This window comes from Argiope bruennichi, chromosome 2, assembly GCF_947563725.1.
Source record: "Argiope bruennichi chromosome 2, qqArgBrue1.1, whole genome shotgun sequence".
Classification (NCBI taxonomy): Eukaryota; Metazoa; Arthropoda; class Arachnida; order Araneae; family Araneidae; genus Argiope; species Argiope bruennichi.
The window spans coordinates 17,619,551-17,647,456 of NC_079152.1; the positions used below are offsets into that span (position 1 = coordinate 17,619,551).

Genomic DNA, 27,906 nt, shown 5'->3' on the forward strand with positions numbered 1-27,906 from the left:
TTTTCAAAAAAATAAATAATGAATGGTTTGTGAGCATGAATTATTACGTGTAAAAAATATCATAATTGATTTTCACATGAATGAGATTTTAATTAAAATGTTTTAGATTTTAAAACAAATAGCAGCTTTTAATAAATCAAAACCAAATAGTTTATTATTTTTAGCAATAGCATGATAAAATTAAAGTTCTTCAACTCGGATAGAGAGCGCTGTGGTTCATTTCTGTTTTTCTAGACTGAAGTTTCCTAATGTGTGCTTATTATAATCTTCCGATCTTTGTAGTGTTGTGAAAAAGTTCATCATGGCGGATGAGGAATCGAGCCCAAAAATTACGATTTTTGTGAAAACTGCGAAAGAAAAAAAGTCTATTGAAATAGAAGAAAGTGCTAGTGTAAAAGAGGTAGGTTTCCTTTTTTTTTGCTATAAAATTGAAAGTTTCATTTGTGCACATTTGCTGTGTTGCTTACTGCTACCTGTATCAAAGCATATTGCGTAAATTTACGTTTTTCCTGTTAGTATTCAGATAGTTATTTAATATAATATCATAATTTCATTTAATTGCTAATTATCATTATTTTAGAAAAAACCAATTTACTATCAATGCATACATTTAAGACAGTACTTGATTTGATAGTGATTCGTTTGGTTTACAAATTATGTACACGACTGATATTGAGTTTATCTGACGTCATTTATATTTTGCATCTTCCTTGTATTTCAAATAGATATCTTTTTTTGTTAGAATATTTATTTATGATTCAGAATTGTTAATTTATCTTGCAAACATTAAAATAAGTGTATTGCTATGTATTCAGATCATTTACATTTATTTATCTTAATGTGCTGATTCATATTTATTTTATAACGAATGTAGAGTATTATCTATGCTGTTTTAAATAATTTTCTTTTTAATTTTTTTTAAATGGAGAATTATTAAGGCATATATTTTTCCTTTTGTACCCGATTAAAATTGTTTCACATTGTACTTATTTATCCTACATTTTGTTTTTAACTAAATGTTTTTGTTGTTTATTATAAGCGGTGCTTACTTATCTTGAAAAATTTTGTAATAAATATTTGAAACCATTTGTAACGTTTTCATTAGTTTTCGGTATATTACTTAAAATTATATCAATATTTGAATAGAATTGTAATTAAATATCTGAAATCTGATCTGTGATTGTTAATAATTTAATGCATTTGCATAAATTTGAAAACAAAAATATTAAAATTATTGATTTTTGATAATTTTATTAGTTTCTTTTTCAATACACAATGTCTTGGAAACCGTGAAATGATTATTGCATTTAAATGTAAAATATTTTAATAGGTAAAACAGGCTACTATGTTTTTACTAGGTACCATTATTTCACTTTTATAAATCATGAAATGTTTTCAAGTTGGATTTTTATGATATATTTATACTTTCTATAATCGAAAACTATATTTGCTTTTAATTTTATTGGATTTTGATTTCAATTTTTATGCGATTTTAAATTTATTAAAAAATATTTTAATTCTTGTTAAGCATGTACTTGCAGAACATGATTTAAGCTGATCTTTCTCAATTATTTCCATTCAATCTACACAACTGTAAAATTTTGTTACAATAATTACTGTTAGTACAATTAGGTTTTAATTGTGACCAAAAAGAACCAACAAAAAATTTCACTAAATTATAAAAATATACTCAAGTGCATTATTATTTATTGTGAAAAATTTTGAATGCACAAATCACATGCTATATAATAATGTATTGGGATATTTGCTGATATTGTGATATTATCAAAGAATTTAAGTGAATGTCTTATAATAGTTATAAATAACCAGAGGTGAAAAGTTGCTTGATTTAATGAACATTATGTGCTATTAGTGTAAAGCTGACATCAGAAACATTCATAATTTTTTTTAAAACATCTGGCTTGCGTAGTATTTTCTCTGAGAAATAATTACTTACATTTTGTTAATTTCTCATGATGAAGTCATATTTTTATATTGTTCACATATTTGCTGTTTTAATTTTGATAATGAAATCATTCACTCCGACATTCTATACTTATCACTTAAACATCAAGATTAGGCTCTTCTTCAAATCTTTTGAAAAATCTTTTAAATATATTTATGTTGATGTTAAGATTAAATATATGTTAACAAATTTTTTCTTTTGAAAAAAAAATCATTATATGGATTTAATTCACCTTAATTTTTTCATCATAATAAAATTGATATTGTAAACGTAATAGTCAAATGTTTAAAAATTATGCGACTCTGAGTGAAATTTTCTTTTCTCCTTCAATGCTCACATCTTCAAGTCATTTTTTCCATTATAACTGGTGCATAAGTCTTATTTGTGCATGTCTTAATATCTTGAATATATATATATATATATAAGCAGGGAATTTATTTTTCAGATTTAAGTGGTAAGCTTTATACAGTTTGAGCAACAAATATTTATGGATAAAGTGCAAATTTGTTGTATAAAAATACTAGTATTCTTTGCCAAAATAATTTAACAGATTTTGTAGAAAACTTTCAAAATTGGGAAATGCTAATATTTTCAAATACCCAAAGTCTACTTCTGCTAATAAAAATTAATGCGTGTGTTTGACCTACAGCTATGAAGGGTAAGAATAAACCCTGCTAATCGATTTTTACAAAAATTTTGTTAGAAATTTAATTGAGTTGTTGCATTCTTCTGTCATTATTAAAAAAAAAAAAAAACTGTTGCATAAAATTAAATTTTATGCCACTTGAAAATTTAAAAGAAAAATGCCTTAATAATATTAATTTAATAGTGATGCAAATTTTTTGGCATTGTTTTAAATATATATTTTTTATCTAAATTCCACCAATATTTTATATTGTTACTCTGAAATTCAAATTATTTTCATTTTTTCATCAAATAATTCATAATTTTGCTATATTTCCCTTTATTGTTTTTAGGTGTACTTTTAACATATTTGTTTGCATTTTATATAAATTTTTTGTTGTATTCATTATTTTTCAAATGTCTGAAATTTTCACAAACAATCCTTATTTTTAAAAAATGTGAAATGTTAACAGAAATTTGGCACTTTTGTATGATTTGTTATGTTGCTGTATGCTTTTATTGGAAAGGATTGGTTATATCAAGTAATTTTAGAATATTTCCTTTCTTTGGAAAGATGTAACCCATCAATCAGCAATTAGCTTGAATGTATGCACTTCCTTGTATTATTTTTATCATCAGACATGGAGAGTGTACAAATAACTGGAAAATAATTTTCTGTTATTCTGTCACATCCTTTCTTGTGTATTATTAAAAAGATGCTTCATTTAGATTTTAAAAGGATTCTTCAATCATTTCTTTAAGGTTTTTGATTTTTTTTTCCCTAGAATTATATTTATTGGATGGAAGATTAGTCTGATGAGTCAATTTTAAAGAAGATTTTTCACAAATTATTTCAACATATATAGATCTCCATGGTGATAAAATTTTATGAATATACCATTTTCATTAGCAAGGAAAATATCCCATTGCTTATTTATATACAGAGAGAAAATTGACATATTTTAGAAAATGTATTTAATTTTCAAAATTGCTGTAAAATGATGGCAGAAACAGTATGGCATTTATATACCTGTTAAGGTGTACGTACACACTTGAAGATTTTTTTTTAAAATTTTAACTTTAAAAATCCAGTTTTTTCACAGTAGGTTATTAATATATGTTTAAACTCATTTCTGCGAGAAAAAACCCACATTACACTAATTATTAATTAAATAATATTTAATAAGCTAATTAGCCTATTTTTTGGAACATGATATCTTAAATTCTAATTTGTACAGACACACAATTCTAGTTGGAAATTATGCCTAATATTAGTCTTCATGTTGTCTGCCTCAAGTAAGTTATAAAAATGTATAGTTTTTTTTTTAAACGATTTTTTCATCAATGATGAACAGAAAAAGCGAGATTTTTTCTGTAATTTTAACTTTTAAACAGCTTTCAAATTTATTTCCTTAAATATAACTTTGATTGAGGCACAAAACATCCGCTATTTCATGCAGATTATTTTGATATATAAGTAACTGTATTTGGTTAATTTCTTGTTGAGTTATGATTGTTTGAATGAAGCAACATAGTGGAAAAATATCATTCTTCATAAAATGAGTTTTAAAAGCACCGTAACTAGAGTTTTTAATGAAAGCACCTCAAGAAAAATAATTATAACTCGAGAGATATTTCGAATATTGACAACATCTTGGTATCATCTGAAAGCTAAAAGATCAGAGAATATTATTAAGCAATAAAAAAAAAAATCGATATTTTGAACGATTTTCGAAGTTTCAAGTGTGTACATACACCTTAAATATTACAACTTACAACAAATTTTCTTAAATTATACTTTGTAAAGCCCAAATGAAATGAAACATATACTTGCACCCAACTAGTGCTTTTAAATACATTTTCCAACAAAAAATCACAAGAATTCTAGAAGTTAATGACAAACATTACCATTAAATTTGCAGGAGTTTTTCATTTTTGCTTTACTAATTTGTTGTTTACACTAATCATAACATTAGCAAGTAGCAAAATATTTAGTTAATTCTGGGAAATCTGAAAAAAAAATTATATTTAAAATATTATTAATATGAATTTTGCATTGTTTTTACTTAGGGATTAGGTTATCTTTTTAAATGGCTAGAAATACCAAGGAATATCCAATTTTTACTAATTTTAAGGGAGCTGGCAGAACATAAGGCAAATAAATAGTAAAATGAAAAGAATAGCAGATATCTTCTAAAATTGTGTATGAATGTTGTATCAAAATTTAATGCTTAAAATATTTTATTGAAAAAGACATCAAGACCAAGTTGCATAAAATATTTAATTAAAAATTTAGTTATCAGTAACCTGTTGAATCAGCCGGTTGCCATGTGGTTTTGTCTAAAAATAAGGATTTTTGATTAAAAATATGCAATGTTATAGATGCAATTAAAAAGATTTTCAGCAACAACTATAATGTTATGATTACTTTATTTGGTGGAAGAATAAAAATTACAAAGAGGTTCTTTTAAACATTATTGTAGATATTTAATACCCCATCTCTTCCTAATCTCGTTTATGAAAATGAAAGTTTCTATTAACTTATTGTTGCATTCTGTCAGCAGGAAGTTGAGAAGATGAGGGGGGTGGGAGGAGAGATTCATTATTAGATTCAGAATTAAAAAGTATTCTTCCTGTTACCAAAACAAACTTAATGAATCAGTTGAATTTTATTATTCTGAGTACAGAAGTTCATTCCTAAACTTTTAATTCATTCACTTACATTTTTAAAAAAGCTAAAGAAAGCAAGCTATTGGTTTATAATCTTTTTATAAATTTAAAAAAAACTGTAACTAATGATGAAGTTATATATTAATTATCTAAAATTATAAAAAATCTTTCAAAGAATAGTAGAATTAAAGCTGGGATGGAAAATAATATCCTGGAAGAAAAATTGTAAACTAATGGTTTAAGCTATCGATATCTTATCATTTATTTATCTTCTCTATTGAGCTTTCATTTTTTTTGTTAGATTATTTTTATGCATGTCGTTGTTTTTCTTTATTTTTGATGAGGAAATATTCCAAAATGGACAATTTTGTATTGCTGAATTTGCATTAAAAAAAAATTGTAGAGACATCTTAAAATATGAGCTGGCAGTTGAATCAATCCTGAAATCTATTGATTTATAAAAAAAATAATTGTAGAGACATCTTAAAACATGAGCTGGCAGTTGAATCAATCCTGAAATCTATTGATTTAAAATCTTCATATATTATTTGAAGGGATGAAGAATGCTAAATTATCTAGTCTACGACATTTTTTTATAAAATGCTGTTTATGAAATTTTGCTTGAAAAAACTGGCATTTTAGTGTAAGTTGCTGTTATTTGAGAAGAGAGCTCCCTTTGTTTGAAAAGTGTAGCTAAAGAATCGCCGGATCGGTATTTTAAATAAACTCTCAATATTGAGTGGTATGGAGAAAAATCAATTGGAAGGCAGCTAAAATAACAGTTGTTAGATTTTTAAAAGATGTGAATAATGATATTGATATATCAAGTTTTTCTTTTATGTATATATATTTCTTAGTGTGTTTACTTTTTGGGTTGAGTTTTAAAATTAAGCATTTTATGTTATTGCCTATTTTGCAGCTCAAAGAAGAAGTTGCTAAGCAGTTCAGCACTACTGTTGAGCAAGTATGCCTCATATTTGCTGGTAAAATTTTAAAAGATCATGAAGATATTAAAAGCCATAGTAAGTAATATTTTTGTTATATTAATTATTTTTTGGGCATAAGAGAAATTCAAATCTTGTTTTATGTTTACTAATCAGTATTGAAAATGTATGTCGGAGCTGCTTAATAATTTGTTAATGTGTATTTATTTTTATTCAAAGTTAATACAAAAAGTGGCATGTGTTATAGTAAATAATATTACAAGCAAACATTACTTCATGACTACCTCGCAGAACGAGAGACTTGCATAACAAGCTAAACATAATGTATAAAAGTGACTCAGTTTACAAACAATGTTCTGCAAAACAAGTGGTGAGAAGATACTGTGATGTCGCATGCTGGGTAAACTTGTATCAGTCTGTGTTGAACACTTGTTTGAAGGAAGCCCTGCTATCTATATTGAAGAGGTTTTGGACAGATTGTGTTGTAGAACAATGAAATGGAAAAACATATTTATTATTCTTAATATCGCAAAAAAAAAAAAAAAAAAAACACGTTAGAAAACAAATGTATTGCGACAACTATCTTCAGCAAAGAAAGTGTTAAAAATTACAACCTTGAGCTGTGATGCAGGCTTTAATCTCTGGAACCGTAAAGATCTAATGTTAGCAAAATTATCAGGAGTGTCCTGGACTTCCTCAGTAGTTGTCAGGGATGCATACAATTATGTCCTCGGCACTGTTAACAGCAATTTCTGTGACTTACACCAGGAAGAAGTAATCAAAGAAGTGAGGTCTAACGATCAAGGGGGACATTACACTGAACTACCATGCTTAGTCCATTGTTGCCGACATATTGCATTCAAATTCTATGTAAAAAAGATTGTGGCAATACAAGTCTACGATCTATTGGCATTAATTTCGTAATTATATTTTCATAAAAGTTAGGTCAGAAACTGGTGTATATATATTTGTGGTGTCTAAAAATTCATATAACGGCCAGTAGGCAGCGCGTACGTAGAAAGACTGAAAAATGCTGTTCAGTTCATGGTAAGTTCTTGTCCTGATGGGGCAACAACCGGCCGCTGTATTGTATTTTTTTCTTACTGTGTATGCATTGTAGAATTTAATGGTTGTTGTTTTTTGTGTGTGTGTGTGGAAAAATTGATTATTTATTATAGATTAGTTCTAACATTTTTTGCTCTTTTTTTCTTTCTGATGCAATTTTTTTTTAAATTTTATTTGCTATTTTTTTCTACAATTTTCCAAATTTAAGCATGTTGTCCTTTTTTTTAATTATTATTTTACCATGTTTCTTTTTGTAAATATCCATCATTTTAAGAAACTAATATAGATAATTTCTGTGGAAAGAAAAATTCAGGGATATCAAAACTGCAATTTATTATAGCCAAGCGTGGTATGACAGATTCTATCGTATGAAATTGTAGCAAACATAAATTAGTCCTTTTCTGTGCATGTGCTGCCTACTGGCCGAGTGTAAACCAGCATTTATAAAATAATGTTAAGAATGCAAACGTTTTTAGAGCAATAATGCTGAAAAAACAAAGTGTCCTTAGAATTATATTTAATCTTTTTTGGCGAAGTTATTTTATTATATAACCACTGCATATCAATTTCCAAAAGAATATTCTTTATTTTAAGTATATAAAAAAATTCAGTCATAATTTTATTCATCTTTTTATATTAAAGTGGATTTTTAAAATGACTATTTTCCTTTCTAGACATCAAAACTGGATTGACCATTCATTTGGTGATCAGAACTGGAAATAGGGTAATTTTATCATATTTTTATCTATAATATATCATTTATTTTGTGAAAAATTTTGCTTTTTCAAAAGAGTAAAGCCCATATCCATTAACTTAATTTAAATAAATGATGCAGTCTTTTAAAATTATTATAAACTTTTCATATTGTAAGAAATATTCTGATTAAGATGTCATTGTTACAATTTTTCTTTAGAATTGTTACCTTAATTAGTTAAAGTTAGTATCATTTATTAATATAATGAATAGATTTTTTAAAAATATTTTCAAATAGATTTTTTTCTTCTTTTTATTAAATATGTTGTTTCCTTGTAGCATGCTTAGATTAAACTTTCTTTTCTATATATTTCAGCAACAGTCAAACCAAACGTCACCTCAAGTAAGTTTATTAATTTTATGGCTTTTTTTAAAAAATTTTTACTAAATATATTGTGTTGTAAATTTGCTCCAAAATTTTAATTGCATTTTAGATACAGAAAATAAAGGTCCTTTTTTAATAATTTTTAAAACTTGTTTAATTTTTATTTTATTTATTATATCTCCTATGGACTTAGTAAGAAGTTTATGTATTTGTTATTTAGTAAATTAATATTTTTTTATTTTTGCAGAGTCAGGCTAACCCTCCTAGTCCTGGTAATATGTTTGGACTTGGAAATTTCGGAGGACTTCCTGGAATGAGTGGCTTGAGTAGCTTGGGTGGCTTAGGTGGCTTGGCTGGTTTGACTAACAATCCTGCATTTGCTGATATGCAACAGAGAATGCAGAGAGAGGTATGTTTACTACAGTTGTTTACAAAAAACTTGTTAAATTGTAATTGAATTAAACATACAAAAAAACAAAAATGCCATCAAAAACATAACTTGTAAAAAAAACCATGTCTCGCAACTCAGTTCTTCTATCGTAAAAAGTTGTGAGATCCATGTAATACCAAGTCGGTCAATTTATTCAGTCCCTACTTAAGGGTCCTTCTGCCTTAAGTTATTACATAATTAGCTAACCTTCGCATGAAAACACAATGTATCTTTACATTAAATTAGATTACATTAACATATTATATTAAATTAGATTGTTTAGTGCGATTGCCAAGTCAATCTATTTATTTAAACCATAAAAGATTTTTAATACTGATATGGTCACTATAAGATGTTGTTAGGTTAGCTAATTACGTAATAACTTAAGGCAGAAGGACCCTTAAGTAGGGACTGAATAAATGGACCGACTTGGTATCACATAGATCTCGCAACTTTTTACGATAGAAGAACTGAGTTGCGAGACTTGGTTTTTTTAACAAGTTATGTTTTTGATGGCATCTCATTTCTTTTTGTAGATAGTCCTTTTCTTATTTTTGTATGTAGTCTTTCTCTTTTTCTTTTCCGGTACAACTTCTTGAGCTTCAGCTACAGTTTTTCTCAAAGCTCACTCCCTGTCTCTATGGGTTTTTCTCATAAGCTTTGATGTTACAATTTTTGACAAGTCTGGATGGTAAATGCTTCTTAGTCTGTTGTATTCACAAATTGAGGATTTCTGCGCTTTAATACTTCCAAAATCGACATTTAATCGATTTAAGCCGTCCAGACTATATATTTATATTCTTCTACCATATATATTGTAACGTATGTATATTTATATTACATATTTTGTAATATATATTTATATTACAAGTTATATTTATATTCTTCTGCCAGATTGATTATCTGAAATTCACCCATTACGTTAGCAGCTTCCACAGCTTCAAATTGAATTATTTCAAATTAGATATTGTTACAAACATGTAATGTTGCTTCCCAATGCGAATAGTGTCATAAGAATGACCGTTTTACAGTAATCTGTATTGGATGCTGTCGGATGCCGAGCCAGTGATCCCAGAGCTTGGTGACAAATTTGGTGACTTGGCGGCGAATTTACCAACAAAATGGATAATGCTCGAAACTTCAAGAAATTTATCGATCCGTCCATTATTACACGCATATTTTAGTTTTTCCTTGATTTATACACTAAACACTAATTGTATTCTAAATTTGAAGCTTCTATGTCTGCTAGAAGTGCCTTAGAGTTTTGATGATCGGTCAGTCAGTCAGTGACAAAATTCACAAACTTTGACTAGTTATAATTCTTAAACTACTCTTTCAAATTTAATGAAATTTGAAATATATAGTGTTTATATAATGCCTGCTTGGTTACTGAAAATTCAGGCTTCTAGTTTCATCCACAACAAAGTTATAGGGGGTCGAAAATGGCCTGAACTGCTTCGAGAAAAGGATGGTGCGGCCGTGCCGCTTGGTTTTGCTCGACTTGGCGGGTGCACTGCCGTGCCCACAGATCTACTCTTCTATCAAGGAAAAGCAGGATGCAGATTACTACTGCAACAATGAAAGATTTCATTAATGGCAGTTGGCAATTTCTGAACAAATTTCCTTCAAATATCTTAACAGTATTTTATTCAAAAGAATTAATTAAAATAAAGTTGAATTCTAATTATCAGATATAATTAAATGTAAGTTTTTTTTAATGCTTATGAAACATAATTACATGTACCTTCATTTAATTAATTTTCCATCATAATATTATTTCATGTCATATAAAAATCTAAAGCTTGTGAAAGTTATTTAGTATAAAAGTTTTTAGAAATTTACTGTATTAGTAACTAGGAAGTGCATTTGAAATTTCAAAAATGTTAATTTTCGAATAAAAGCTCTTATTACCTATGACCCTTGAATTGAAATAAATTATTTTTAGGTATTTATACTGTTTCCTTTATAGTTACTGTTTCTTTAATAGTAATCTTTTTTAAAGTTAACTATGTTTATTTTTTACTTTGTTTGGTATGAAAGATAAAAATTTAAATTTTCAAATTGCACCATTGCTTCCATGGATTAATTTCGGTAAGTTTGTGAATTTGCTGAAATCATGAGCTGCATATGTTATTTTTGTTGAAAGTAGGCATTCCGATACATAAAATGAACTTTCAAAAATTTGTATTTATTATATCAGTAGCGGGAAACTAAGTTTTAAGCAAGTTTAACTGTAAGAAATTGACAGATTGATTTTTCTTGTTTTTAGAATATTTTTTGCTACATAATATCACCAGAATTCAAGTTTTTTTTTTTTTTAAGTCGAATTATTTGTATTTTTCAACAAAAATATGATTTTTTAATACTTTCTTGAAATTGCTTTGACTATATTTAAAACTGAAGCTAATGATAATCATTTTGATTATGCTAATTTTTCAGACATTTATTTTTCTTGTTTGTAGCTTATGAATAACCCTGAAATGATGCGTCAGTTATTTGACAGTCCTATTGTTCAGTCCTTATTTTCTAATCCTGAAACTCTACGAGACATGATAATGAACCATCCACAAATGCAACAGATCATGGAGGTAAGGAAGTAACTTCATCATTTTCTTTGGAAAGCTTTTGATAAAAACATTATTTTGTTGCTCCAAATATCTTTTTGAAAATTATGTATATCACTTTAAATATCTTTTTATGGTTTAACTGTTCATATTCTTGTATTGATTTTTTTTCTTAAAATTTTGGCTATTTCTTGTTCTTTATATTTTATAATGTTTAATTTTTATGTGTTAAGTATGCATTTTGTGTATAATATAATGTTTTGTTAGTTTATAAAATTTTATTTTCATATTTAATTAATATAAATGGGAAATAACTGGTTCTCAATTTGTATGCATAAAATGAAATTTCATTAATTTTTTTTTCAGTTTTATATAAATTAAAGCTCCTAATTTTAATTTTACACTTATTTATAATTTTTATAATGTTGAAAGAAAAAGATTTTAAAAAAATATGATTTCTTACTCTTAATATTAAGGTTGATAAATTATATAACTGTTATTTTGAAGGCTTATATGCATGTTCTAGTTTATTAATAGTTTGGTAATATCTAAAATTTTGTTTTCTTTAGTACTTGGCAGCTTCTACTATCCATCATTTGCCATATCATTTCACTTATTTAAATTATGAGAATTAGATAAAATTTAAATTTTCATTTATGTTGATAGTATTAATATTTGTCTTATAGTGAAAGATATTGTATTATAAAGAACTAAAGAAGTAGGAATCCATTTCAGATTATAATTTTTTACTTAAACTATGAACATTCATTATAACAATTTGTAATTCTGAAATCAGGCATGACACATTTCCGATATAAGGTGGATTTCAGCACTTTTTGAATCAAATTTTGTTTTTTTAGGTAAATTTTCTTTAATGTAATTCAACAAAATTTTTAATTCCTCAGGTACTTTATGTGTAAATTTATTTTTTTGTGTATTTGATTGTACTTTGCCAGTCTTTATATTAGGCACATTTCATTAATTTATGTGATTTTTGTCATTGCTTGTTTCAAGCCTGTGTCTTACATCTATGAAATTTTGTATGTGCAAAATGAATTCAAAACTCATTGTAGATTGCATTAATGCTCGCTACTAAAATAAAAATAAGATTTTTAACAGAAAAGTAAGTGTATATGTGTATATATATATAATATGCTTAATAATAATTCATAGCTTCCAAATTATTAAAAACACTCAGAAATTTTTGTTTGATAACACAACAATCTCCTGTCATTTTTTCCATTAAATGTATATCTTACTGCATTGTTCAACAAATTTTTAGGATAACTGAAAATAAGGATTATTCACATGCTGTACAGTTCAGCAAATGTTTTTTGGATTGGAGATTTCGTAGTCCATTTCATATAATTCAGGTTTTAATTGTCTAGGATTTTGCTATATTGAGTATTTTATCTGCTGAAGTAATTGTGAAGTAAAGGGATATTTAAAGAATGCTTTTGTTAGAAACTTAACTAGAAATTGAATTTTATATTGGTCATTATTAGCTTCCAGAGAAATTTAAATTTGTCATCAGTTCATATCTTTATAAATCATGCATATTATTTAAATATTTCCATTTTTAAATTTTTTCCCCCTCTATTGCGTGTTTTTTATTTGTATGAATTTAACTTAAAATGTGCAATTTTAAATTTTCAGAGAAATCCTGAAATAAGTCATATTTTTAATAATCCTGACCTTTTGAGGCATACCATGGAAATTATGCGCAATCCAGCTATGCTGCAAGAAGTAATGAGGAATCAAGACAGGGCTCTAAGCAATATAGAAGTGAGATTTATTTAGACTGCGTTATTTTGTGCTTTGTTTGGCTGTAATTTTTAAGAGTAGAATACAATTTATGTTGAATAAAAAAGAATAATAATAAGACATTCTCTGTACTACTTGGTTGACATAATATATATATATTTTTATTTATTTACTTTCTTATCTTTCTCCTGAAAGACTACTTGCCAATTTATTCATGAATTTAATTTTAAATTCATATTATTTCAATTTTTAAATTCTAATTCCAAAATAATTCAATATTTTTTTAATGCTGATTTGGTAATAATTTCTGTTTTTAGAGTGTTCCTGGTGGCTATAATGCCTTAAGACGTATGTACACTGAATTACAAGAACCTATGTACAATGCAGCGCAAGAGCAATTCGGAACTAATCCTTTTGCATCCCTTGTTAGTGATAATGGAGGTATTTAAAATTTTGATCTTTTTGAGGTTTACAATTGAGTCTTTGATCAAAAGTTGTTCTTTAGATTTTTAAAATTATATTCTATGCTAAGAATTTTAACATTAGCACATTTTCAAGTATTTCAACATTGACGTATTTGCATATAAACATATTTCTTTTATTTTGGAATCAAATTTTATTGTTCATGAGATCGATGAATTTTCTTTTATGTAATAATTCTACAGTATTTTTAATTTCTCAAGCACTTTATGTATAAATGTATTCATTTTATTGTTCAGTGAATCATACTTATTTTTACATTTTATATTTGGTTCCAAATTTTTTGTTGGTTTATTTTATTAATTTCTAAAATGTGACTTTTTTTACTATTCTGTTCCAAGTCTGTGTCATATCTAATTTCAAATAAGTTTTGAGCCATATATATATAATAAATGGTATGTTTATAAACTTTATTATTTTTAAAATAAAGTAATAGTGGAGTATTAGTAGAATTGATTATTATTATTTTGTAGCATTCTGATTTAATTTTTTATTTTGGATGTAACAACCCTAATCTTGAATAATAGTTTGCTACTTATTAAAAATAGAATTCGTGACGAATTAAGGTCTTTTAAAAGATTAATTGAGAGGGAAAAAAAACCAAAACTTATTTATGATAAATTACACTGTAAATAAGAAATCATGCAATGATAATAAAAATAACTGACATTCTTAACAAGTTGCAATTAGTGTATTTTCTTCTTTTCCCTGTTTAATTTTACCAATAGACTGTGAACGATTCACTCTTAAATGTGATGAAATCTGGATGTTTAATATCAATCAAACCATTGTACAGTATAAGCTTTTGGAAATTTTACTTTTTTTTGTTATACTATGCTTAGATTTCATAACTGAATGGATGCAATGGAAAATATTTTACTAAGCTGTATTTCTTGTTTAAATGCACAGATTTTTAAAAAAAAATTAAATTGTTTTAATCCTTAGCAATGAAACTGGTTTATACTCATGGTCAATGTCTCATTCTTTCATGACTAGATTCTACTTCAAGTCAACAAGGAACAGAAAATAGGGATCCATTACCCAATCCATGGGCTCCAGGAGGCTCTCAGAGTCCCGGATCTAATTCTCGTCCTTCTGCCACACCACCTCCTAATATCATGGGGTCACCTGGGATACAGAGTATGTTCCAACAGTTGACCGATAATCCTAATCTATTGAGTAACCTTAATACCCCTTTGGTGCAAAACATGATGCAGACATTATCAGCTAATCCAGAATTTACTGCTAGAGTAAGTCTAAATTGAATTTCTTTGAAATAACAGATTATAAATTGAGAATGTATGAATATTTAGTAAATGTATTTTAGTGTTTTTTTTATATTATTATTATTAGCAGTGATTTGAATTATTTCCTGAGACAATTTGAATTTTCTGTTTTATATAAATCTGCATTTTATAAATGAAATTTCTATTATTCTTTCCTAATAAAATTGAAAGTGTTTTTTTTTTAATTGTTCTTGTCTATAGATGTTTTTATATGTTATGCATCATTCGGCTTGTAGGAAACAAAAAGTTGCGAGATCAATTGAGATAGAGCAGCTTCCCAATATGCTGCAAATGCATGTCAATGAAAGAAAAAAAAAAAAATGTATAAAACAACCAAATATGCATTATATTATAAAATGGAGGGAATGGTACATGCAGTTTATAGTAGGCATTACTAAATCAAGATGTCAAAAACAGCCATTAAAATTTGATTACGTTTTAGGAATTCAAGTTTTTAAATTGCAATTTCCTCTTTCAATTTCCTTACTTCCTTTAATTGCTTTTCCTGTAATATTTCCAGCTTAAAATTCTAATCTGATTAAAAACAGATATGCTATGAAATGTATATTAATGTAGTGCATAATTAGTCATAAGTATAAATTTGGACTTATTAATAATTTATTATGTTAGTAATTTATGCATTATCAAATTAAAATAATTCTGTTTTAACAGTTTATCCACCTTATTATAACGAGGTAAATTAAATATGAATGGAAATTTTAATACAAAAAAATTGAAATCTGCTATTGCAAATTTCAAATTATCATGCAAGAGCATAATTTTTTTTAAAGTCATGTGGTATCAGTCCAACAGAAAAATCATGTTCTCACATGACTCGTATATCACAGTCATAAACACATAGGAAAGTGATGGCTTTTTTAACCATTTCAAAATCAATCAAGCTTTAAAATTTTTTCGCAAGGCCAGAATTCCCCCCCCCCCCCCATGAAAAAGCAGTTTAAACTGGTATCAATCGCATGCCTTTCAGATTACACGTGTCCATATATAGAAAATGATGTTGCTCCACCATATCAAAATCAGTTGAGCTCCAGAACTTTTATCTGAAAGCTTTTTTGCCAAAAATCAAGTTTAAACTGGTTTGGAATTATTGTGACTGTGTTCCACAATTGTTAATTTTTAGAGAAGAGATGGAATTTTTTTTCTTCTCAAAATTTTCTGAGCTCCAATTTTTTTTTTTTTGCTTTATATATATATATATTAAATTATATTATTTTGCCAGATATATATATAAAAATTTATATAAAACTTTGATACCTCCTCTTGTTCTTTCGTGTTCATTCCCATTTTCTTCTATGTGCTTCTTCGGACGATAACTTCTTATGATCCTGCCCTTTATTGCCAGATAGGAGAATCGGGTATATGGACGACATATGCAGCAAGTTGTAAAGTTTTGTTGGCGATAAATCACCAACTTCTTTATCATTTTCTAATAGCCCTAAAAGCAAAAATTTGATGCCTGAAAAGTGATAAATCGCAATTTTCTGCCCAAACATTTTGTCTTCAAAGAAACCTGAAACCAAAACAACATGTTCATGTTTCATTTATTATAAATTATTTCATAAAGTGTGTTAGTTTTGTCTACCTTGTATCAAATCTTATTATGAATTGCAGTTGAGCAAGCTTCCTTTGAAACTTTTCCCCTATTTAATTGTGTAACTCTACTTTATTGAATTTTCTTTGATTAATTAGACAATATTTAAGCAGAAATGAATTAACGTATGTATACAAGATAATCAACTGTATCCTCAAAGCTTTCTCAAGGACAGTTATAAGTCCTTGTGCTAATTCTTATTCTTTTCTTCAGTTTAACAATTATTTGTATTATTTTAATTTATTTTCAGATGATATCAACCAGTCCTTTATTGGCTGATAATCCTGCTCTTCAGCAACAAATGCGTACCATGATGTCTCAAGTAAGTCTTAAGTGGCATTTTTGTTTTATTTTGCCAAATAGGAAAATAAAAAAAAATATGATATGCATTTAAATATCATTTTGTAATTTACTGGAGTTAATAGGATTCAAATCAAGATTGAAAATCCATGCAACTTCATTGTTTTTCCTCTGAGATCTTATCAGTGGTTGTTCTTATTGTGTAAATGAAAAGAATTCTCTTAAGAGTGGAATTGAAATCCTGCAGTTAGTTTTGGTTTATATATTAGCCATTTGTAAGTTTATAGACAACAATGTTGCATTTATTGACTTTATCGCTTATTGTGTTATCAAAAGTACCAATAAACTGATTTTTTCAAAATTAAATTCCTATTTTCTGCATAATTAAATTATCTGCAAGTTTCTGTGTATTTTTTTAAATAATTTTAAAACAAGTGAAAAATGTCACACCAGCAGTTTTATTGTAGAAAGGAAGGGGGGAAAGTTATCTTCAATTACTTTTCATTCTATTTTACTAAGTTAATTTATTCTCTTTTCATATAGCTTCAGAATCCAGAAAATCAAAATTTGTTGACCAATCCTGCAGCAATTCAAGCTATGATGCAGATTCACCAAGGTGTTTCTCAGCTTCAGCAGCTTGCACCTAATATATTTAACTTGTAAGTAGACTAATCTTGTAGATATATTTATTCTGTATATTTTTGTAATTGCAGAAAGCTGTCAAATTGCTGTTCTTGCATATATCTAATAATTATGATGAAATGTGTGTGCAGGCAAATTATTGCATCTAAATCATCTAAATTTGGCTTAAATGTATGTTTTGAAAAGTGGAAATGTACATCTCAGTGTTAAAAAAAGTCCTTTATTTAGAATCCACTAATAATAAAAATATATTTATTTTCGCTTTCTGCTGGATAGATTACTTGGCCCTGAGTTATAAAACTCGCACATATATACTGTGTAGGGAAGGATTATGCACTTTAGATTTTTTAAAATTTTAATTAAAAACTAAACAAAAAAATAATGTATTTCTGAATCAACTTTGTGAAATATATTTAGCACCTAAATATACCATCTGAAAACTAAAAGATATTGCTGGACTTTTAAGAACTTTTTAAATAATACCAATTTTTTGTATTAAAAATTATGGATATATAGTGAAAACTTGTTGATGTATATATATGGAAAACTTCAAAAAAAAAAAAAAAAATTGGGGGAGGGAGCAGAATATCCTCTTTTATTATTCTTGTTCCAGCAATGCTGGTAGTGAAAAATTTTTTAATTATTGAGGTATTGAAGAATTTTTAGCATAGTTGGGATGGAGGGAAATTTGTTCTAGTGTGAAAACAAAAGCACTGAAGTAATAACTAAAATATATATGAGAGTTTGTTAGATTGGCTTTTTTGAAGTCATTACAGCTCAAAGTGTTTGCTATTTAATGAGAAAAAAAATCTTTCAAATAGTGTTGATAGTTTCAAACAGTTTAGGATATCAAATAGCTTAGTGATCAAATTTGTTTGAATAACAAAGCTGTGTGCTGTGACTTTTTAAATAAAATAATTTCACATATATATTTAGTCAATAACATTCATTTTTAGTCTGTTCATTAATTTTTAAGTACTGCTATTCTTTCCTGTTATATAAATGAATGTAGTAAAAATATTGAAAGAAAATTAGCAAAATATGTAGCATATAAAACAAATTGGTGTAAGGCTTCTAAAATAGTTTGAGTTATTTATATGTAAAAATTTGAAATTTAGAAATATTTTGTTGCTAAAGACTTAATTACAAAACATATTTATGAGAACATTTTAGCAGATATTAATAACTACAAACCATATAGTTGTCAATGGCTGCTGATTTTAATTAAAATATTTAACAAAATTTAGAATTTTCTCTAATTTCATGAAATATTACTGCTCCAAAATGATTCTTATGCCATATTAAAATTAAAAAACAATAATAATAATCTTTTTAATTATATCAATTTAGTTGCTGTATCTCTTTTTATCTGTTTTTAATTAATTTTTATAAACTTTTTAAACAAATCTGTTGTTGCTATGAAACTTAAATTACTTTCATTGTTACTATTAATATTTCATCTTAAATTTTTTTTTTTCTCATTTCTTATTGATAAAGATTGATTTATTTTACCATGTTGAATAAGTTTCAGTTTAAGTATTACTTAAAAAAAAAAAAAAAAATTAATATTGTGCTTGCAGTTAAGGTTTAAGTTAACCAATAACTAAGTTAACCAAGAGAAGAATTCTGATTTCTTCTCTTATATTTAAATGTTTAATTTCAGCAAGAAAATTATTTGAATAGTTGAAGTTAAGTATTTCTGTCTCAAATTAATAAAGTGCATCCATTTTCAAATGCTGGTATTCTTTCCTATAATATAATTGAATGCTTTTTTAGTTTAAAAATTGCCTTCCTATGAAAGTAAATTGAATTTTTTAAACCATTTTTTTTAAAAATAATAAGTGTATAATGTTAATAAAATATTCAGTATTTGATTCAAAATTCCAGTGCTGAAGAATTCTGATTTCTTCTCTTATATTTAAATAAATGTTTAATTTCTGCAAGAAAATTATTTGAATAGTTGAAGTTAATTATTTCTGTCTCAAATTAAAATTCAGATTTTAGGGAAGATGGCAGTTATTGATGCATAGCACAATTAACAGAAGGCATAAAACTTCTAAAATGGTAAAAGTCAGGTCTATGAAAATTTGAAGTTAAAAAAATATTTTGTTAAGAAAGCCATTAAGTCTAAAATAATTCAGCTTGACAAAATTTCATCTCATAAAAAAAATAATGAAAAATGCAGTTATCCAAAAAATACATTTAAAGATTTTAATACTGCATAAAAAAATTTGTAGCGATTTTAAAATATTTACACTCGCCATATTTGCACATGGAACTCTCTTTTCCTCAAATTTAAATTAATTTTATATTAGCTTTAAATGTTATTTTTGAATGATATTATAGTAGGCTGTGACCGTCTTCAAATTCACTCCTTGTGAATCCCCCATCGCCTAATCATCAGTGGGTCAATTGATATTTCTAAGTACTTGAAAAAAGGTGTAAATCTTAAACAGCATTAATTAAACAATAATGCTGCAATATGTTCTCTTTTCGTTGTTGTTGTGTGAAATTAAATTTTTTAGTTCAAAAAATTCCATTAAAAGTTTTTAACTCTCATTATTGCTCTGTAAGACCCTTTTAAGTATTTCTTAAAAAATGTATGTAGCCAAGTGTTGATTGAGCTGGATTCATTTATTTTTTATAGCTAAATCTGGGAGGTTTTATAAAGTTTTTTGAAAATTGGTTTTAATCATGTTATACTATTTACATTCAACTTACTTTGACTTAGTATATGTAGTTCAATTGCTACAGCCACTAAGAAAAGGGAGGGGAGTGGTTAGTAACCACAATAAATTGCAGGTTTCCAGATTTTCAGCATATTATTACAAATAACAATCTCATAGTTATTTTATAACTTGTTTATATTGACTTTATCTTTTCTTGTAAGTACTTTTATTTAATTTCTTTAGCAATGATTCTCTTTTTTTTTCTTCTTGAGTATATCTTGTTATACATTCTCCCGTTTTGAAAGATCACTGGCAAATGTGATATATATTGCAGAGGGTACTACAAGATTATGATTTGAATGATTTTGAAAGATATTTGCAAGAAGATACGATCCTGAAGCAAGGATGTACAAGATATATATGCAAGAAGAAAAGAGTAGAACTCATTGCTGAAAAAATTTTAAAAGAACAAAGTACTTTTTGGACACATAAATGTTTGTCCTATAAGGGAAACAAAGCACAATTTTTGAAAATTTTGATGTGGAAGAATATGGATATTAAAATATGCTATTATTCTAAATGTCCTTTAAGGTAGCAATTTTTTCAAAATAATTGAACTTTTTTTTTCAGAACTCAACCAGGAGCAGCAGCAACAAGTCCACCTGCTGGTGGTACTACAACATCAAGTACCCCGTCTTCTACCACTACTGCAACTACATCTAGTACTCCTACTACTGGTACTACCACAACATCAACTACTGGATCTAATCCTCCTAGTACAGATGTACCCAATTTGAGTAGTTCTGAGGCTTTTACTCAATTAATGGCAAATATGTTGTCTTCAATGGCCATCAGTGAATCAGTAAGTCAAAGATTCTTATGTGCTGTATTTTCTTAATTTGCAAAATGACTTCTAGTGATTAAGTAGTAAATTATAAGTACAGAATAATTTTTTTCTCTCCTCTGATGTAGTATATCCTAATTTTATTAGGTTAATTTTGGTTTACAGTAGATTGTCTTCAAAATAAATATAAATGTTCATTATGTCTTGGGTATTGTATATCAATAGTCTTGAATAAGTTTGGTCACTGATATAAGTTATAAAAAAATGAATTTAAAGTTTCTGTTTGTGTAGTGCTAAAATTTATGTTTTGAATTGGAAAGTACTAGTAGAATTTGGGTCTGTATTTTACTATACATAGCCAGGCATATACTGTGAAATTCCTTGTATTTTATTTTGGAATGGAATCTTAAAAGCATGTGAGTAAGAAAATTAAATTGCATTTTGGAAGAAAAAAAATGTTATTTTTTGTGATAGTCATAACATGTCCTGCATTTTCAAATGTTATCAAATTTCATATTTAGTTTTATAAATATCCTCAAAATCTTTTAAAAATTATGAAATTTTTTTATAGTAAATTTGATTTTGAATAAGAAAAATGCTTTTAAGTCTTTGTCTTAGTTTAATTTTTATTATAGCAACAGCAGCAGCAACAACAACAGCAGCAGCCTCCAGAAGAACGGTATCGCTCTCAATTAGAACAACTTGCAAATATGGGTTTTGTAAATCGAGAAGCCAATTTGCAAGGTAAGAAATTATTTTTGTTAAATCTTTATGTATTTCCTTACTGTCAGATTGCTTTCTGGTCTGGAAAAAACCTCATATTTAAAGCTTTTGATTACATTAAAAAGTTGCTAAAATAAGATATATATATATTTAATATTCAGACAGTTTGTTATATGATTGCTTATAATGTTACTAAACAGGGTTGCCACACCACTGGAAATTTAAAAATGTGCAGGAAAATACAGGGAATTTTAAGTTTCTTTGTTATTATTTTTGCCTCTATCTAAAATGGCCAGTCTCTAAAGATTGCAAGAATAAAAGTTCATAATCATAACCTCCAGAAACGAACAATGCCTTTCACAGTCGTGTAATACAGGAACTCTCCCCTTTTTTTCTGTATAGATCAGTACAGTTTGATTTGTGAGACAGTTGTCTTTTTTCTTTGAGATTCCTGAATTGCAGCTAATAAGCATGCATGAGACTTCTGTAAATGTGTGAAAAAATAAAATATATTTCTGACAGGATCAGTAATATTCAATCTGCAGAAATAGCACAGTGGTGTTTAATCTACCATACTTGAGTTATTGAATGATTTGCTTATTATTTGAGAAACTGTGAGCTTATTCAAAGTAGAGTAGAGAATTTTTTTAAAACAATGAGCTACACAAAATCTATGTTCAAAACAAATTGGACGAATAAAGAAATTAAATCTAACTAAATGGGTTCGAAAGTTCCACAAAATCCATTTGTTGTTGCATACTGCTCACTTTGTAAGAAGATAATAAGCCCAAATAATATGGGAAAATAGCCATTTACTAGTCATGCCAAAAGAGGAAAACATACAAGATACTTGCCAGTTCAAAAGTGTCATAATTGATGTTGGATAAAAGGAATACAGGAATAGATGACATGACAAATCTGGAAATGTCAAATTGAATGTTCAACTGATTTTGAAAATTTTAGTACAAGAATAATAATTTAAAGCTAACTTTTTATGGGCTTTGAAACTTGTTGCATCACATTGGTTCTTTAATGCATGCAATGATATCGGAAATATTCACCTATGTTAATTGAAAATTAAAAAAACGTTTGTTGGTCCATATAGAAATGTTGTACCTTATTTGTTAGGATTAGGTCCATTAGCTTTATTAAACTGATGGCTGAAAAATCTGTGGAAATGGATTCCAAATACATAAGTTGACGAAAATGAATGAACAAAAAAAAGTAATCTTGCTTTGTAATTTATTTTTTAGTAATTATTAAGTGATTTGTATCATAATAAAATTGTTTTGTATTTTATTTCACTTGAGTCCTTAAGTTTGTGCGACTTACAGTTAAACAGCATGAGAGGTATTATATCCCCCGCCTTAATATATGAATTTTGTCTTCCTAAATTCTCGATAATAAAGAGAATTTTTTTCTTAGATATAAACCTTCTTTTAATATGCCATTAATTCGAATAATGCTAAATTGTTTTGTTTTTCTCACTCCTTAAAATCGTATTCCTTTATAACTAGCCCATGAGTGCTATTTGAGCATTTCCTCATATCTTGAATATACTTCTAGGGAATTTTTCCCCCGATTTGAGTGGCAACCCTATTAAAGTCATAAAAATGTAAAACATTGTAATATCAGATGTTTTATTTTTGAAGATAGTTTGTTACACTAAATGTCTATGAATATAAATTTATGCCGAGGAAAGTTGGGTCCCAGATGTAATTTAAAAGAAGCAAAAAGGGGTATGGGAACTTGACCACGAATGATTTATGTAAATAATAAAAAATAATTGAATGCCTTCTGAATTTTTAATTTTGATCAAAAGAGAATAAAAAAATGTTATAGTATTAACTTTAATTTTTTTGAAAGTCGCTGTGCTTTCACAACTATGTTCTATTAAAAGTGAAGGTAGTATGTAGTTACTGTTGCAGACATGGTTTTTTCCCTAGGCATTTTCATTAAATGGCATTTGCTATTTTAAGAAAAGAAAGTAATCATCAAAAAATTTGAACTCAAAATTTTGACAAATCTCCTTGTTTCAGGCCTCCCAGATTTTGAAAAGCACATTTTTGTAAAATGCCCGTCTATGACAAAAAAAAAAAAAAAAAAAAAACTCAAAAATGCTTTGAACTAGGTGGTTGAAATTTGGTATATGATCTTTATACTAAATTAGTAGATTTATATTAAGTTTTGAGCAAAATCCAGTTGGAGGAAGTCTGTCTGTCTTAACATTCTGTCTGTCTGTCTGTCTTTAACATTATTATAAAATGAAGAAATCTTGATAGATAAAATTTGATATACAGAATTAACATCTAAACATAAGTTCAATTTTCAGTTGGTATTAACCACATGCTAGGATTAATCACCACAATAGATGGTAAAAATGCTAAATTCATACCAAAGGTTATATTTCTTATTTATTGTACACTAATGCCATGCAATGCATTCTCTGCGACAACACCTTTGCTAGAGAATATACGTTAAAGTTTTAAGAGACCACTCCTGCTAGTTTTATGGAGAAAAAAAAAATTTTTTTTTTGTCAATGTTTATGTTTTGATGTTATTATTTTATCAAACTACTTTCTTAGGATATAATGTGTTTATCTTTATATTGGTATTTAAAAGAAAATAAAATTATTGTAATTTTTAACTATAGAATATGCAAGGCTACATTCAGAGCTGCATAATATGACACAACTTTTGTTTTAAATATAATTTGCCAAATTAAAGGAAATAATTTTAATATTTAAACTGTAAACATCAATTATTCATGTGTATTAGCATCACTTTCAAAGCTCTTCATAATGTTCATATTAAACTTCCTTGTAGTTTCTTTCTACTTAAATTCTCACTAGTGGTAGAAAAATTAAAATTTATTTTATGTATAGTTAATAGTAATTCTTAACAATAAGTAGGTTATGAATAGTAGAAATACTGTTAATTTATTCTATATTATTTAATTCAACAGTATTTATTGAAACACTATTGCTGATTATTTCCTTTTGTCTTGCACTACCCTTTAAACTCAACAAAACTGAAACAAACAAGAAATATTCTTGATAAACTATATAGACATATAGGACTACACAGGTTAAATTTTGTAAAGAGTGTACTTATCATTTTGATTTGGGGGTGGGTCCATTATCTGGAATGTTGTGCTGTTAGAGCTCTGAAAAGTGCAGTTATGCAAGCATTGCAATGAAGGGAGAAAATGAGGAAGATCTCTAGAAGTTAAATTTAAAAAAAAAAAAAAAAAACTATGTTATATTTGTGTAGTAGATTTAGTGTGATCCAAGGTTTACCACAAGGAGGCATAATCAGATTCACTATTGGAGGACAATTTTTGAAGCATTTCTGGCGTTTCGGAAAAAATTAGTTGATCTCTCTGTGCCATACAGTTAATTTTAAAGTTATATTTAAGTTACAGTTATATTTAAAATAAGAAATAAGCTATAATTCATATATAATTAAACAACATTTATACTATTATATAAAACAAATGTTAGTGAAACTCAAAAAAAAAAAAAAAAAACTAGAAACTCTGTGCAGCTCTAACTAAAGATGACTAAGATTACTAATTTAAAAAAAAAAATTAGACCATAAAATTTCGGAGCCATAGTAAAGGTTTCGATTTTCAAGAATTCTGACCCTCCTAAACACAAATTCTTGAATTGAGTTCATTTTTCAAGAAAAAAGCAGAACAGGAAATGAAGACACATATTTTAGCTTTTTGTCATAGCAACCTGCTAAGTAACAAGACCAGCACAATGTTCCAGTTAATGGAACACCTTATTTTGTCCAACGATTATACGTATGCCTTCTCTATAAAAGATTTAAAAAATATATAGAATATGCAGTTTAAGAGACAACCAACAAAATAACATCGAAATTTTAAAAAAAATTTCTAGCTATTTTTTACTAGAAAAAATAAGCTAACAAAATTCCTTGAAAAAACAGATTATTACGTTAGCATATTATAGCTGAAAATTTTTAATCAGCTTGATTTAAATTGTCATCTATATTTTAAAAAAAAAGGTTAAAAGGGAATCTTAAACATATTTTTTATATTGAATTTAATGATTTTAGAAACGAGTGAAGTTCCTTTTAGTGGAACACTATTCCGTCAAAGGGTTAATCAGATTTTTCTTTTATATAATGATTTTCCTTTTAATGGAATGTATTTTGCAAACAATTTTTTTATTTTACACTTATATAATTTGTTTCTCTTTGCTTTTTTAGCCCTTATTACAACATTTGGGGATATCAGTGCAGCAGTAGAGAGGTTGTTGCAATCCCACCAATACAACCCAGCATAAAAAGTATACAAACATAATATATATATATAATTGTGGACTTAGTTATGCAGACTGCCCAGGACCAACCCCAAGAATCACATTAGTGTTTTCTTTTGTTTCTTTTTAAAATAAAAAAATGCTGATTTAAATTGGTGAAATGTGAAAATGTTCTATTTTCAACTCTTGAAATTAGTTATGAAGAAATTTTGCTTCGATTTCTCACTCCTTAAGGGAAAAGAAAAGAATGCTACAACTTTTCAATTGTACGTTGCTCACTTAATGTTCTTTCTTGTTGGTGTTAAAATTAAAAGTTTGCAAGAAGATATTTTTAATTTTCTTAGACACTTTCTCTTTGAAAAACTTCATCTGCTTATAATATCTATTTTTATAGTGTCATAGGAAACTGTTTAAAATGTATGACTTCATCCTCTTCTATCCTTTTTAAGTACTTTTTCATCCAAAGCTTCCCTCTTTATCACTTAATAAACAATTGTTCTTTTTTAAGAAATTTGGAGAAAAAAGGCCTAGAATTTTTTTATTTGCCATTTTTAGCAGGTGCTGAACTTTTAATTCATTTCTGTACTGTATAGCAATTTGCTTGTGGGATTGAAAACACTTTTGTTTTGTTGATCGTTCAAAGTACTGTTTATGAATTATCTTAAAAAAATTTTAATATATATATTCATGTATTGTAAAGCAGAGTGTTAGCAAATTACGATATACTTTTGTTCCTTTGGTGCGTTATTTCAGCTTCTCCACATTTCTAAAATGACTTAGTTGATATATATTTTTATGATTGTTTTCCTAAATATTTATATGCAAAGAAGAAGAAAAAACTATAGAATATATAATTTCCATTAGCAAAGGAATATTCCTCGAAAAACATATGATTTCTTTTAATGGAAAAGTTATGTGCATATATGCTTGAATGTCATTGACAATTTTATATGATTAAAACTATTTGGCAATTTCTATAAACTTTTTTGCTTGTTGAATTCATTGGAAATATAGAGTCGTAACTAGGATAAGATCTTGTATTGTAAACTAAAGCTTCACTTTCAATTATGTAATTTGAGTAAAATTTGCACATCTAATAGTGCAATTCTATAATTTTAGATTTAAAAAATCATTTTAAAATTATCGATTAGAAGTATGTTTAATTGTAAATATGCTTGTAATGAGAATTATTTTTCTTGTAGTTTCTGGCTCTTCTTTAAGAAAATATTCGTACAAATCAATGCATTCAACTTTTTTTTGTATAGAATTGTTCTTTTCTCGGTATAGCCAGTATATATATTTAGAGAACCATTTAATGATATGTATATTTATATATTTCTGTACATATTTGTACTTTTTGTCCCAAGTTACGACTCTTGATACAGAAATGATTTAAAGATATTGATTTGACTTTAGTGGGTTATATTTGTTTTATTATCCAGTGCATCTTTTTTTTTTCTTTCTGTATATATACTGAATGAATCTGTGTAATGAGTGGATGCAGAAATTTGATAAATGGAAGTAATTGTTTCGAAATTATTGCTTGCCATCGTACATAAATTAAAACATTTTCATCTTTGATGTGTCGTCTTCTTTAATCAGTTTTCTTTTACATGCTATTGATTACAAAATCTGTTCTAAAAAAACATTGAATGTTTTATTATTATCATTTTATTCCTAAGGTACCATGGGTGAAATAATAAAATTTGCAACTTTTAAGCTTTTTCGGAGTTTCTGGGGAACAAGTTTTTTTTTTTCTCTCTTTAAGGCATTTATTAGCTTTTAGTTTATAAAAATTTCATGTTTTAGATAGATTCCATTAGGAAGACTGCCTATTGCAATGGTTCTTATGACAAGACTTCTGGAAAATTTCTTCAATTCTTCACCAATCATGGTCTCTAGATTCCCAAACCACCCTTCGTACAAAAGCTTATGTATATGCAGTACACTTCCAAG

General features: G+C 27.0%; 1 protein-coding gene across 1 annotated transcript; it reads left to right on the top strand.

Moving 5' to 3' along the window:
• Window positions 1–234: 234 nt before the first annotated feature.
• On the top strand, window positions 235–27,531 carry LOC129958024 (ubiquilin-1-like). Its single transcript, XM_056070188.1, has 14 exons — window positions 235–400; window positions 6,180–6,282; window positions 7,944–7,993; window positions 8,339–8,365; window positions 8,595–8,756; window positions 11,240–11,365; window positions 12,998–13,126; window positions 13,423–13,546; window positions 14,582–14,835; window positions 16,734–16,805; window positions 17,327–17,442; window positions 20,725–20,956; window positions 21,574–21,682; window positions 25,898–27,531. Exons 1-14 carry the CDS (start codon window positions 302–304, stop codon window positions 25,972–25,974), a joined length of 1,680 nt encoding a protein of 559 aa, XP_055926163.1. The 5' UTR covers window positions 235–301; the 3' UTR covers window positions 25,975–27,531.
• Window positions 27,532–27,906: the final 375 nt, after the last annotated feature.